Below are 16,111 nucleotides of genomic sequence, written 5' to 3'. Positions count from 1 at the left end.
TGGAGGAACAAAAGTAGACTGACAGGGACAAGGTAGGGGACGCGGAGTCAGCTCAACCTCCAAAACTCTGCGACTTATAATCTCAAACTGAAGCTGAAGTATTAAAAGCAACTCATCCCGTGTATAGCCAACAAAATGGGAGGGATGATAGGGATCTGAAATCGGCATTGAGTATGGTGGGAACCATCAGAATGGCTCATCAAGCGGTGAAGAAGTGAAGGGAGCAAACGATGTAGCCTGAGGGATCTGAGGAAAAGCTGCTGAAGCAAAATGATCATCACGCAGGTGCTGACCTGAAGTACCTTCCCTTGGACGGGGTGCAGGGAACGATAGGCAAATGAGTGCGATGGACATCTGACTCAACAGGAGGGAGAGGAGCAACATCAGCGGGTGCGGGTGGAGGAATAAATGGCTCAACAACTGGAGGATCAACGGGTGCAGGAGCTGGGTCAGGAATAAGGGTTGTAATGTCTGGTAAACCAAAAGGAACATGGTCAGGGTCAGGTATCGGCTCAGGATCAGCAGGTGCAACATTAGGCTGATTAATAGGAACAAGATCTGGCTCAGGACCAGGCTCGGGGTCATGTGGAGGAGATGGTGCAGCAGACATAGCTGTGTCATCATCAGAATCAGTAGCATAACGCTGTAATCCGACTGCCTGTAAAGCTGAAGACGTCACAGACTCAAAGGAGTCTGAAACAGAGTGCAAACTAGAATCAGAGGATATCTCAATGACAGGAATCTCAGGAGGTGGGACAGCAATAACATCCTCATCAATCTTTCCATCACCCTAGGCGTCGACAGGAGGGCCATCAACAAACAAATCAACATCGTCATCAAACAAATCGTCGAAAGGCCAATCCTCGGGAGGAATGACCACGAGAGGAACAGGATCGAGGATCGGAGCCACGATGTGCTCACCATTGGGATGCCCAATGATGAGGTGATCATGGACTGGAATAGGAACGACAAAAGGATCCTCGTCTGGGAAACCATCAGCAAGGGGTAAATCATCGCCAAAGTCCGGCAACGCGAACGGCTGGAAGTCGTCCTTGTCATCTGATAGCATGTCAGGATCACTCTTTGTGTCTGACGTAAGTATCTCCGGCTCAGGTGCAATCTCATCATCTGAGACGATGGGCAGAGGATCACCAACGTCTGATAATCTGCTCTCTGAAGAAGACATGATGCCTGTAACATAACAATTATAACATGTGCATATATATATATATATATATATTAACCACTAACAGTTAGTATGCAATCAAGACAGTTATCACTCAATCATGTATTCACATTATCCTTCACGATACTTTTCTACCTTTCCTAATCTACCGGTTTGTCTGGGCTTTGTGATTGCAATCGTGTTTCTTGTCTTTCCTTTTGTAAAATGTTTGTTCCATGGATCTAGGCGTTTTGTGTATGCAATGAAAAATATGTTGTAAAAATATTTTCGTGAGAGCCCTAAGGATTGTAGTCTAAACTCGAGAAAGAATCCTAGTTCGCTACAATCGAAGCTCTGATACCAAACTGTCACACCCTGACTTTTGCGGAAGCGTGATTATGTGTGACTTGCTTAATATCATTGCATTCAACCATAACAAACAACTATATGATAAAACCAAGATGTTCATCCATAGATAAGTTTTAAAACATTACAAAAAAACATTGTTTTAAAATCCCAAACGCAGACTTCATGTTTAAAAATACACACTCCAAACCCTTCGACACCGGATGACATCTTTTATTTCAAACACCACTTGAAACTTCCAAAGGCCCGCCAGATCCACATTTAGTTTCCCGAAACACATGTAGTTAAAAACATCAACAAAAGTTGAGCGAGTTCATGTGTTTGTATGTGTGCATGAATAAATCTTGTAATCATTGAAAGTATGTATGTATTTGTAAACCCTGGTATGAAAGCAAACAAGGAAACAAATCAATTAATGGTTTACAAGGCCATTAACATGTGTGCAACGGCGTAGGAAGGCTCAAACCTAGCAGATTTTGTACCGGGCCCCCGGCTGTAAGACATAGTCACCTCATGGGCCAAATCCCGGTCCTCATAGGTGGGGCTTGCAACACCCAAATAGATCTATCACTCATGTCCCTCGGTCCTTATACGAGGATTAATGGTCTTAAGTGTGCGCCTACCCATTCACATGATCTAATAGTTCATTCCTTAGCTAACCATACCATTTGTAATCGTTTGTAAACATTTTGTAACATGTACTTCACCCCCGAAGTTATAAAACAGAAAACAGTTAAAAGAAAAGGGGCACATGAACTCACAATCTTGCGTCTTCAATCCGACGTAACTCACGGCTGATTCTCGTTCACACGACTACCTACAAACGTACTACGGTTTATTAGACGGGTGGGACGTGCCTTGACCTTAGTCTTAGTTAATGTCTTTGAGTTACGTTTCATTGTGTCTTCAATATTATTCCAAGTTATATAATTATTTGTTAAAATAGTAAATATTTTAACTTAAATTATATTTATTAAATTTTGGAATATTAGTTAAAATAATATATTTTAACTTGACACAATTATGTATTTGTACATGTATAACTTCCCAAGGATGGGTGTATTTATACTTGTATTCTTATACTTGTATATTTTTGCCAAGTATCAGTGGCGTATTCTGGTGTATTTATACGTACGAGAATACGAATTCTTATTGTGTTTATTAAGTATTCTTAAACTTAATTTTTGTATTTATTTTTTCGGAATAATACTCTGAATAAAAAATCACCAATATATATTCTCAAAATATATATTTTAAGAAATCTTAAATAGAAAAAATATTTATAATTTTTCCCTTGGCAAAAATAATTGTATTTTCATTTAAACCTCAAAAATAATATATTTTCAAGTTTAATTTAGAAAATATTTATAAATCTATTTTTCACCCAAAAATAATATATTCTTAGCTTATTTAAGAAAATATATATTTTCTCCCAAAAATAATATATCTTCTAATAATTTCAAGAAAACATATATATTTTTATCTACCCAAAAATAATATATTTTATACGTGTCAAAAATATGATATATTTTGTAATAATTGTAAAAATCATATTTTTGTTCTCTTGGTGTCCAAAATACCAATTACCAAAATATACTTATGAATTTATTTTCGGAATATTTACGTAACTTATATGTGACAACCCGCATAATTACAGGTACTGTACAAATTATACAGAGTAACAATTCAGCTTTTAACACACTCATATTATACAGAGTATTGACTAAATGGTCCTGGACACTTTCCTAAGTGTTGGAATTAATTTCGTTACAAAAAGATGCACAAAAGACGCTATACGGGACAATTAAACGCTTTAACGGAACGATGCGAAACCGAACAACCAGACATTACCTGAGACATGAAAATATTGTCAGAAATACTATTTTATCATTTTAAATTATTTATGGTCACCAAAAATCCCTATACACCATGTTAATATGACATACACCCACTATACTTGAAAATACCCTTAACCTTCTATCTTATTACCTACTAATTACCAAAAATTTACATTTTACCCCCCCCCCCCAACTGATTTTTCTGCCATGATTAGTAAATATATTTTGTTTAGATTTTTGATATTGCAATCTTAACTCTTATTGGCCAAGAGTTAGGCAATGATGACCTTAGGGTTGGAGGATGCATGTTTCCAAGAAGATCATCATCATTACAAAGATTACACCCAACCTCCTCCCTCCTCCCTCTTATTTTCGGCACACACCCCCCCCCCCTCTCTCCATAACCGATTCCATCACCACCATCCTTCATATCCTCCATTTTCTTCACAAAAAGCTCTCATTTCAAGCTTGAGGTTCTCCATAGAAGTGCAAGATTGAAGGGTTCTTGAGGAAGCTTGATTCAAGCCTTTGTCACCAACATTTCACCATCATCTTGTCCTAAGATTACTACCCTAGCCTTGTGCTAGTAGTAAGTCCCTTCATACCCTTGTTCCATCTTGTTCTTGTTATGATTTGTTTGAATGTTCATGACACAAAAAAGCTAAAACGCTAAAATGTTGGACTTAACTTTCTGCATAAAAACCATATATAAAAAGGTTGTGTGGAGTTGAAACCTGGATGGTTTAGGGTTGGTTAAAGCATGATTGAAGTTTTAACATTTGTTCATCAATAAACCATGGTTAGGGTCCTTGTTTACGCGTTTTTAGTCACTTCTACAATGTAAACAGCTTGCTGAGTTGGATTTCCAGCTAACTTCAACAGGCTGTAACGTGGCCATTTTAAATCGAAAAACTGATTTTCTGAAGCCTAAAATGTGTATTTTGGAATAACTAAACAAATGGCACTGGAATCGTAATTTTTCGAGACCGTTTACTATTTTTAAAAGACTATTTTTGGACAGCAGCTCAAGCTGCATTTTTACTGCAGAAAAAGTGTGCTGTTTTCGAAGTCATAACCTGAAACCTGAGTGAAACGACTCATGGAATTTTTATAGTAAATGGACACCGCTGTCAGGACGACCCTCCAACTGGAATTTCATCAAACGGACTTACGGTTAATTTTTAGTGAATATTTCCGTAAACTGCAATCAGAAAGTAACAAATCTGATTGCAGTCGAGAAAATGATTTTCTATAAAATACGGGTAACGAACTGGACTTTGATATTTTTACATAGTAATTTTTGGAACATATAGAACCTTCTGTAAAAATTTGAGAATTTTTGGAAAAGGTTAACTATTTTATAAAAATCCTCGAAAATAGTCCGGTTTCGAGTAATAAAGCTGAAATAAAGTATGTAACGTTTTGTATGTCTATATGTCGGTATGGTTATTGAAAATGAACTATTGGATATATGTAAAAGAAAATGATATGCTAATTAAGCATGGACACCCCTATTTACAGAGGAGACTCTGTCGAAATTTTCCGAAAATCCGAACACTTAGTAAAATATTCGAAAAATATAGATACACAATAGTTGTCTAACTATTTTCTAAAGACAATAGTTAAGTTAAAATAATTATCATTATTTTAACAAAATAATACCTAAGTAATGCAAATCAAAACACTAAACTCTAAGCCAAGGCACGGCCCGTTCGTCAAATTGACATTAGTACGTTGTAGGTTGTCGTGTAGCGGAAAGAGTTAAGATTCGAGTCAAGGCGCACTACGGTGAGTTCATGACCCCCTATTCCTTTAATGCTTTCGGTTTTATACTTCGGGGGTGGAATACATGTTTACAAATTATTTCAGGCATTTTATACATGGTATTGTTAGCTTAAGAAGGGTTTTTATTACGCGATCAAGTGAGTGGTGGGCATGACACTTAAGGCCATTAATCCTCATAGTAGGACCACGGGACATGAGTGATAGATCTATTTGGGTGTAGCGAGCCCACACCCATGAGGCCGGGGGCCCGTAGTGGTGACTATGTCTTCATACCGGAGACAAATTTGCTAGGTTTGAGTCTTCCTGCATCATTCACATATACTATTGGATTTGCAACCCAATGGTGATCATTTTTCCTTATTGCTACATACCAGGGACTATTTTTACTTACAGACATATTAAACAGTTTATACACACAGACTTACACATGAACTCGCTCAACCTTTTTGTTGACTTTTTAAACTACATGTATTTCAGGGAATTAATTTGGATCTGGCAAGTGATGCATGATTAGCTGCGTACTAAATAAGGATGTCATCCGGAGTCGTAGGTTTGGGAAGTGTAACTCTTTCCTGGACGAGTTGCATGTCTCAAATCCTTGTGTCGTTGGTAGCATTTCGTCGAGTCTTATGAACTCTTTTTTTTTTTAAACAAGTCATGTTTTGTAACGCATTTTGTGGTTGATGTTTTAAAACAATATGTTATGCATTTTCTTAACTATTTTAATGGATGAACATCGTATGTTTTTATCATATAGCATTGTTGTGATTGTTGCTATGGTATTAAGAAGTCACACCAAATAAACCCACGCCTCCGCAAAAGCCAGGGTGTGACAGCTTGGTATCAGAGCCTCGATCATAGCGAACTAGGATTCCTTCTCGAGTCTAGACTATGATCACTAGGGCTCTCAAGAAAATGTTTTCAAACGTTTTTACCTTTGCATACACTAAAAGTCCAGATCCAGGGCACAAACATTTTTACAAACAAAAGGGCACAAATACATTTTTTTTTCAAAATTTCTGTATCAGTCTTAGAGACTGAGGGAGATTTCAGTCTTAGAGACTGAGGGATTCAATCTTAGAGATTGGGGAAGTATAGCCTTAGAGGCTGGGGGAAAATTTGAGTCTTAGAGATTGGGAGGTTGGTCTTAGAGGCCAGGGAGTTAGTCTTAGAGACTAGGAGGTTGGTCTTAGAGGCCAGGGAGTTAGTCTGAGAGACTAGGGAATTCAGTCTTAGAGATTGGGTGGGATAGTCTGGGAAGACTAGGATGCATACATGATTTCATTGTTAATTGTTTACATGCTTACCTTATTTGTGTGCATATGTTGTGGTTGTGTTACAGACACCATGGCATCATCCGGTAGTGAAGTATCCGACGCGAGTGACCCGAGGACTTTTACCTCTAATGACGAGATGGCTACCGATTTGGGAGTTTACACCTCAGACACCACGAGCACCGATGAAGACGACTTTAAGCCCTTTGCCCTACCGATCTTCGGAGATGATGTACCCTTAGCTGACGGCCCACCAGGAGAGGACCTACCCCTTGTTCCAATCCCTGCCCCTCTCCCCTTCGCTGCAGTTCCCTTTGAGGAACAACCTCTCGACGCATTACCCGATGGTGACATCGACCTGCTCATCGAGGGTCCCCCGGAGGGAGACCAGGATGGTGGGGCCCTGGTAGAGGACGGTGTTCCACTTGTTGATATCCCAGTTGTTGATCCTATTGTTCCCATGGTCGAGCTTCCTGATATGGAGGTTCAGTCTGATTCGTCCGCTTCAGGTTCCTTTGAGTCGATAGCTTCTCATATCCCACCGTTGGGACTCGGTTACATTCCTCGCATGGACGCTGATGAGGAGATGGAGTTGGAGCAGCCTGCTGAGGCTCCTGTTCATCCAGATGATCCGATTCCTGCCATGCTTGCTGATTATCAGCCCGCTCCAGTCATTTCCGAGCCCGTTCTTGCCATTGACCCTGTTACTATCACTGATACACCCGTTGTTGCACCACCAGCCGTTGAGATACCAGATATAGCACCCATACCCGATCCCATGGCTATTTTTGATGACCTAGCACTGTTTGCTACCCACATTGACCCGAGGTACGCTAACTCTAGCAATGGGTGGATTGTGGAGGACGACTACCCTCCGTACGTAGTCCCAGTCACTCCCCCTCCCACACCTATCGCTGTACCACTCGATGCTCCCTTGTTTCCTCCATCCACATCTGGTACCCATGGTACTGACCTTCCTATCACTTTCCTTCAGGACATTCCTCCGCCCCAACCTGGGGAGGGATCGTCGAGTCAGCCCTTCGGCCACACCCCATTCATGCCAGAGGATAGCCAGTTCTTACCGCAGGTCCCTTATCCAGATTTTGTTTCAGCAGTGTCATTTTCTGCACCTTTCGTGACCCAGTTTCCCCATATCACTTCACAGTTTGCATTTACCCCACACATTGCACTTCCGATTTCAGCCCTGATGGGTGAACCATCCCCATGGTCAGCACCCCATGTCATGCATGTATCTGACCCTTATCATCCCTTCCATGACGGATACTCTGTAGAGGACACGCTCACGTCACTGCAGTTAGAGGGGGACGCCTTGAGATGATGTGTCCAACGGTTGGAGAGAGCTCCACATCCTCACTGTCCCTGTCAGACTCAGTTTTCAGCATCACACACTTCCTTTCCATTGTCTCATGATTCAGACGTTCATTTCCTCCCTCTCGATCGACAGGTTGCTTTCGTGTTGCGCTTTGCCTATGCACTTGAGGAGGATTTGGTGCAGTTACGCCGATTGATTTTCTCTCGTTTTCCACCTCCTCCTCCACCGTCAGCTTAGGGATATACTCGGGGCAACAGGGATTTCAGATCATCTACAGACCGGCTACTCTTAGTGGGAAGACAGCGCTAGAGCCATGACTATGAAGACCTTTTTGAGACCACGATTTTAGTTTTTGATTTATTGTACTCAGACAAGGGTGATGTAGCCCTTAGTATATTTTGACATGTGGTGAAATTGTTAAACTGTATTGGTGGTTTGTTTATGAAACTTAAATCGCAAGTCTTTTAAATCCATGCATTGTTGATTATTTGTTATGATTATGACATGAGATGTTATGTGAATGATGAATGTTACTACATATACGTATGATTATCATACTTACTATGACCTGACCAATATGGAACATCCTCTAGAAAATGCCTCCACGACGCGACACACGCATGCCGACTAACCAGGCAGAACTGCAAGGAATCATCGCTGCCGCAATTGCACAATATGCTGCTTCTCAAGGAGACTCAAGCGGAAACATTTTGAACAACAACAACCCTCCGAATGGGTGTACTTTCAAGCAATTCTTAGATTGCAAGCCGCAAAACTTTGATGGCACTAGAGGTGCCGTGGCTTTCACTCGTTGGACTGAAAAGACGGAGACGACAATAAGAATGAGCAAATGTGCACTGGGACAACAAGTCACATACATCACTGGGCTCTTTACTGATGGTGCCCTATCATGGTGGAATCTTCAAGTTCAAACACTAGGAGAGGCTGCAGCATACGCCATGACTTGGGCTGAATTGAAAGAGCTGATGCGCAAGAAGTATTACTCCAGAGCTGAGATCCAGAGATTGGAAACCGAATTTTGGAACCTAAGGATGGAAGGACCAAAAATCGCTGAGTATGTTCAAAGGTTTCATGATCTGTCCCATGTGGTGCCGTACATGGTCACGCCCGAATTCAAGCGCGTGGAACGTTTCATCTGGGGTTTGCACCTCAGATTATGAGCATGGTCACAACATCGAAACCAGCAACCATTACTGAAGCCATCGATTTGAGCATCTCGCTGACTGAAGAAGCCATCAGGCTAAACAAGTTTTCAAAGGATGATCAGAAAAAGAAAGAGACTCATGTGGAGTCGTCGCGGGAAAACAAACGGAAGTTTTCCAACTTCAAGCAAGGAACCAGCAGTGGTAGCAAGAGAAGTGAATCAAACACACTGGTCAGGGCCAAGACTGGTGATAAAAACAGGGGAAAAGGTTACATGGGCACTTTGCCCAAGTGTGGTATATGTCAGTTCCATCATCCCGGCCCGTGCCGACTCAGGAAATGCGAATCTTGCGGGAAGACGGGCCATTCGAAGGAGACGTGTTGGGTTGGATCAGGCCAAGGTGGTCAAAGGGGTTACAATAACAACAACCGTGGTAATGGAAACAGGCCGCAAGGAAATAATGGGGGAAACGGAAATCGTGGGAATGCCCCGAATCAAGCTGGTAACCGGGGAACAAACGGAAATCGCGGCGGAAATGGTGATGGGAATGGCCGAGGGCCAGGATGCTTCAACTGCGGGGACGTTGGGCACCTCAAAAGGGAATGCCCAAAGCTAAATCAAGCGCAAGGCCGAGTTTTTAACATTGGTGCGAGGGAAGTGCGCCAAGATCCGAATGTTGTCACTGGTACGTTCCCTATAAATCAACGCTATGCGTCTGTTCTTTTTGATACTGGTGCCGATTATAGTTTCGTATCGTTAGAATTTAAGAACATACTTGGATTGGCCACTAGTAAGTTAGACGTTCCGTACTCTATTGAATTGGCAAATGGGAAACTAGTGGAAACGGGTGAAGTCATCCGGGAATGCATGATAGAACTGGGAGGTCACGAATTTACACTAGACCTACTGCCACTCGAGTTGGGAAGCTTCGACATGGTAATAGGGATGGATCGGCTGTCTAGCAACAAAGCCGAAGTGGTTTGTCACGAGAAGACCATCCGCATCCCAATGGCCGATGGGGAGACGATTATAGTTCATGGAGAAAAGCCGAAGTGGTTTGTCACGAGAAGACCATCATTAGCTGCTTGAAAGCTAGGAAGTGTTTGAGGAAAGGATGTGTTGCCTTTTTGGCACACATCGTGGATAAGGAAGCCGCTGAGCCCAAGATCGAAGACATTCCTGTCGTGAAGGAATATCCTGAAGTCTTTCCAGAAGACTTGCCAGGATTGCCGCCTCCAAGACAAGTCGAATTTTGTAACACCCCAAATTTCGTATGTTATAAAATAATATTATTTTCATGATGTTAAATGACGGAAAACGGTAACCGTAAAACGGTACCGTAAGAAAATGATAGTAAGCTTAAATATATGTGTGTAACTAAGTTAAACAAAGAAAAGAGACCAAGTTAGTGTGGAAAATTAGTAATATGAGCAAACTTTAAAAGTCAAGGGGCTAAATGTATAAATGTGGAATGAAATCTAATAAAAAAAAGACTAGTTTTTGTGGGTATGTGTGTGTGCGTACGGGACAAAGAGCAGGAAGGGGGAAACCCTTCTCCATCAAGCTTTGCAAGAAATCCAAGAAATTAAGGAGGATTAAGGCTAGGTCTTTGATGCATGAGTTTAGATTCATGATTCCTTAAGTGTTCTTGACATCAAGTAAGTCAAAATTCATGATTTGGTAATGTTTGATTTAGTGGGTTATGTGAAATTGTGAATTCGTATGGAATCAAACACGAATGCATGATGATATGAACATGTAGAAATTGAAATTATGCTTGAATTTCTCTATGATGATGAGTTAGGATAAAACCCACTTGTGTGTCAAAGATGATCAAAATTTATGAAATTCTACATGCTAAATTAGATTAATGTTGATGATATTTTGATGAATAGATGATTTAGAACAATATGTATATGCTCATGGTGGTGAAATGAGAAGTTGAGAATGCTTATGTGGGTCAATGGATGAACTAGGGAAAAACATGTTTTAATTACTTGTACATTATGCTTAGACACTAGTACACACACCAAGTGTTTGATGAAATGACTAAGTGAAGTTAGAAAGTGAGATTGTTTACAAAAATTTGGTAATTTGGCATAGAATGTGATAGTGTTGTATTTGATTGTGAAGTTAGCATGAGATACGTGTTTTGGATGAAATACATGTGGGTGGTTGGTTGATGATGTGATTCGGGAAAAGTATGCTTTAGGAACTAGTACCCTATGCTTGAATGGTGGTGCACACCATGAGTCGGATTAGTAGCTAAATGATAAATTGATATGGATGTGCACTAAAGGTAGAGAAATTTATTAGCAAAGAAGGATGTTAAGATTACGTTAAATTGTTAACTTGTATGTGATTGACAATTGTAAGATTATAAAAGTATATGGTACGTAGTTGGATCAATGTATGAATGTGTGATGACATGATAAATTATATGAGTTTGAAAAGATATGACTTGAGTATATGCTTTATGTTTGTTAGAAATTGACTAATGAAAGTCAAATGTTGAGCATAGGATTAATGTGATTGATGATTATGTGTGGTCTTGCGTGCTAACAAGGATATTAATGTATTGACATGTAAGGATAAATAACATGTCTACGGACTCAAGCACGGAGGCTAGCGGGTCAAAAGTAAGCATGGAACCTATGCTTGAACTTGGTCGCTCAAGGTAAGTGATTTTTGTAGTCACTTCTTAGTTTGTTTAAGTAATATAATGCTTTATCTAATTAAACATGATGTTGATGTCAAGTATGTGTTGAAGTCTTTCGTTGTAAATAATGGGAATAAAGTAGATTAAAACGCCCTTGATGGGTATATTGGGCGAACAATCTTAAAAGTAGTTTATAAGGAAGCTATTCGATTAGTGTAATGGTTTTGGTCAAGTATAAAAGTGGGGAGTATGGTTTTGTAAAACCATAGACCATATAATGCGCAAACACCTTAACGGGTCAAAATAAGCTTTTGAGCAAAATGGATGGAAAAAGTTGTAAGGTATCCGGGAATGACTCCTTTATAGTAGATGACCTTGGAATTATTAGGTTCATGTAAAGTTGAGGTTAAACCAACAAGTTATGTTGTCAAATATATGAATGGGTCAATTACGTCAAAAATGATTATTAAGTCGTAGGTGTAAGTAAAGGTTTTTCTTAATCCGGGTGTGGGATTTTAGGTCCACATGATAGAGGACCAAATTACGATCATGTAGGAAGAAACGGGAGGTTAAACGGGTAAACGGTTCAAAAGTTATGCGCGTTTTAGTGCGTACGGACGACGAAACGAATCTGCAGAAAAAGGCATTTTCTAGAGGGCGTCGCCGACGGGGTTAGGGCTGTCGCCGACGGGCTCTAGAAAACTAGTTTTTCTCCGACGCCTTAATTACCTGTCTACGGGTTTTTGGGCTACGGGTAAATGCAAGGCCCGTCGCCGACGGCCCTAGGGGCGTCAGCGACGGCCTTCCCAAGTCCCAAAAGCTGAAATCTTGTTATTTAAGTTAATTTATGTACCGTGGGCTTCGGTTTGATATCCGTGGACTACGGTGGACTTTCCAAACATGATTTTGATGGTTCCTTAGATGTTTATGGGCTATAAAGCTAAGTTTAAGACCCATGTTAATAATGTATGATTATGTAAGAGGTACGCGTGATGTAGAGACGTATGAATGTAGGTACGTATGTAGAAGCGTATTTATGCATATATGAAGATACGTATGATAGTATGTATGTATATATGTGAAGGCGTAGAAATGTATGTATGTATGCAAATGTGTATTTGTGTATGTATGGGAGTACGTGTGATCGTAGGCATGAATGTAGAGACGTATGAATGTAGGTATATATGTAGAAGTGTATTTATGAATATATGAAGATACGTATGAGTGTAGGCATGTATGTATTGAGGTATGGATGTATGCAAGAGTATATGTAAGTATGATTTTGGATACGTTAAGTGTTAATGATATTAATCATGTACCTGGAAAACGAAGATTTACGCAGGTACATTATTGAAGACTCACAAGGGAATAGATACGCTAATGATATGCTTAAAGTTATAGAGAAAGCTGAATGGAAAGTGTACATGTATTGAGTCTTGTTTATGTATTGTATACTAATGTGATGAATGTATGTGGTGAGTGCTGGTTGTACGAATCACGGGTGGTTATCACGAGGAATAGAGCTCGAAGAGCGAGTCACAAGCTAGATTGTACGGGAATAACTGAATATGTATTATTAGTAATCAGGGCTTATGCTTTATTTTTTTTTTTTTGTAAAAGATACATATTAAAACGTACTTTCAAGTAAGTCATGACGTTAATAATGAAAGAAATTTTATGGCACGAGTTTCCGCTGCGACTTTTTGTCAAATACGAATTAGGGCGTAACAAATTTCACATTGACTTAGTTCCAGGCGCCGCGCCTGTGGCTAAGGCACCTTATCGACTTGCACCTTCAGAGATACAAGAACTATCGACACAACTCCAAGAGCTGTTAGATAAAGGATTCATCAGACCAAGCTTCTCACCATGGGGAGCTCCAGTTTTGTTCGTTAAGAAGAAGGATGGTAGCTTTCGTATGTGTATAGACTACCGCGAGGTCAACAAGTTGACTGTCAAGAATAGATATCCCTTGCCAAGGATCGATGACCTGTTCGATCAACTACAAGGTTCGAGTTTCTACTCAAAGATCGATCTAAGATCAGGTTATCACCAGTTGAGAATACAAGAGGAAAGTATTCCCAAAACTGCTTTTAGAACTCGATATGGACATTACGAGTTTCTGGTTATGCCATTTGGGTTAACAAACGCTCCAGCAGTTTTCATGGATTTGATGAACCGAGTCTGCAAGCCGTACCTCGACAAGTTTGTAATTGTATTCATCGATGATATTTTGATCTACTCAAAGACGAAGGAAGAACACGAGCAACACTGAGAGCTATCCTAGAGCTGCTTAAGAAGGAGAAGTTGTACGCTAAGTTCTCGAAATGTGAGTTTTGATTACGTGAAGTCCAGTTTCTTGGACATGTAGTCAATGGAAATGGAATCCATGTGGATCCCACCAAGATCGAGGCGATCAAGAGCTGGGAGACTCCGAAAACGCCAACCGAGATTCGGCAATTCTTAGGTTTGGCTGGGTATTACCGCAGATTCATTGAGGATTTTTCTAAAATCGCTCAACCTCTGACCGCACTCACGCAAAAGGACAAGAAGTTTGATTGGAGCGACCAACAAGAAGAAGCATTTCAGTTGTTGAAGAACAAGCTTTGTGACGCACCGATTTTAGCTCTACCCGAAGGCACGGACGACTTCGTGGTATATTGTGACGCCTCGCGTCAGGGTTTAGGCTGCGTGTTGATGCAGCGACAGAAGGTCATAGCCTATGCCTCACGCCAGCTGAAAGTACATGAGAAGAACAACACCACGCATGACTTGGAGTTAGGCGCCGTAGTGTTCGCATTGAAGATCTGGCGACACTATTTGTATGGAACAAGATGTACAATCTTCACTAAGAGTTTACAGCACATTTTTGATCGAAAGGAACTTAACATGAGACAGAGACGCTGGGTTGAGCTGTTGAACGACTACGACTGTGAAATCAAGTATCACCCAGGAAAGGCGAATGTAGTTGCTGACGCCCTAAGTCGAAAAGAGAGGATTAAGCCCATAAGGGTTAGGGCTTTAGAAATGATTGTTCAGACGGACCTCTCGTTGCGCATTCGTGCCGCGTAGAGAGAGGCCTTGAAAGAAAGGAATATTGAGGATGAGTACCTCCGTGGGATGGAAAAGCAGCTAGTGCCAAACAAGGAAGGAACATTGTGTTTCATGAATCGAATTTGGGTTCCTCTGTTTGGAGGATTGAGAAAGGTTATATTCGATGAGGCTCACAAGTCACGATACTCGATTCATTCAGGAGCGGATAAAATGTACCAAGATCTTAAGGATTTCTATTGGTGGCCTAGGATGAAAGGCGATGTCGCAGTATATGTTGGCAAATGTTTAACTTGCGCCAAGGTTAAAGCCGAGTACCAAAAGCCTTCAGGTCTCCTGCAACAACCTGTAATACCCCAATGGAAATGGGAACAGATTTCCATGGACTTCATAACGAAATTGCCAAAGACGCCCAAGGGCCATGATACAATTTGGGTAATTGTAGACCGATTGACAAAATCTGCGCACTTCCTGCCAATCAAGGAGAAGGACAACACGAGTAAACTTGCTGAAATATACATGAGGGAGACTGTTGCACGTCATGGAGTGCCTCTCTCGATTATCTCTGATAGAGATGGACGCTTCGTATCAAGGATTTGGCAGTCCTTCCAAGAAGCATTTGGTTCTCAATTGAACCTGAGTACAGCATTTCACCCACAAACGGATGGCCAGAGTGAAAGAACAATTCAAACTTTGGAAGATATGCTGAGAGCATGTGTAATGGACCTGGGTGGTAGCTGGGACAAACACTTACCCTTGGTCGAAATTTCGTACAACAACAGCTACCACACCAGCATTGGAGCAGCACCGTTTGAAGCTCTTTATGGACGCAAGTGTCGATCACCGCTATGCTGGGCTGATGCAGGTGATAGACAGCTGGTTGGCCCCGAAATGGTTCAAGAAACAATAGAAAAGATCTTTCAAATTCGAAAACGCATCGAGGCAGCTCGCGACAGACAGAAAGGCTACGTAAATCAAAGGAGGAAACCTTTGGAATTTCAAGTTGGGGATATGGTTTTGTTAAAGGTTTCACCCTGGAAGGGTGTGGCACGCTTTGGAAAGCGTGGGAAGCTGAATCCCCGTTACATTGGTCCTTTCAGAATCCTGCAAAGGATTGGGCTTGTAGCATACAAATTGGACTTACCTGCTGAACTTAATGGCGTTCACGATACATTCCATGTATCGAACCTGAAGAAGAGCCCAACTCAAGAGACAGTTGTCATTCCTGCTGACGAGGTTCATATCGATGACACACTCCACTTTGTTGAGGAACAGGTTGAGGTTACGGATTGGAAGGTTAACAAAACACGCCGGAGTAGTGTCAAACTCGTCAAAGTTCGATGGAATGCGCGACACGGCCCAGAATTCACGTGGGAACGTGAGGATCGCATGAAGGCCAAGTACCCACATTTATTCCCCAAGACCCCTACAACTAGAAGTAGAACTTAAAATTTCGGGACGAAATTTTCTTAACG

General features: G+C 41.0%; 1 protein-coding gene across 1 annotated transcript; it reads right to left on the bottom strand.

The window, feature by feature from the left end:
- Nucleotides 1–277: 277 nt before the first annotated feature.
- On the bottom strand, nt 278–1,186 carry LOC110888540 (pistil-specific extensin-like protein). The gene is made up of 2 exons (XM_022136062.1): nt 878–1,186; nt 278–790 (listed from the first exon to the last, which is right to left on the bottom strand). The coding sequence occupies exons 1-2, from the start codon at nt 1,184–1,186 to the stop codon at nt 278–280; spliced, it is 822 nt and encodes a 273-aa protein (XP_021991754.1).
- Between the last annotated feature and the right edge of the window lie 14,925 nt (nt 1,187–16,111).

Source organism: Helianthus annuus, chromosome 11, assembly GCF_002127325.2.
Source record: "Helianthus annuus cultivar XRQ/B chromosome 11, HanXRQr2.0-SUNRISE, whole genome shotgun sequence".
Lineage (NCBI taxonomy): Eukaryota > Viridiplantae > Streptophyta > Magnoliopsida > Asterales > Asteraceae > Helianthus > Helianthus annuus.
Note: the sequence above shows the minus strand (reverse complement) of the source record. Positions and strands in the feature narration are given on the sequence as shown.

What these genes read in the sequence shown, in the direction of transcription:
- LOC110888540 (XM_022136062.1), bottom strand. Translation starts at nt 1,186, where the DNA reads ATGTCTTCTTCAGAGAGCAGATTATCAGACGTTGGTGATCCTCTGCCC. An exon ending in TCGATCCTGTTCCTCTCGTG is followed by an intron (nt 791 to 877) that starts GTCATTCCTCCC and finishes GTCGACGCCTAG; the next exon opens with GGTGATGGAAAGATTGATGA.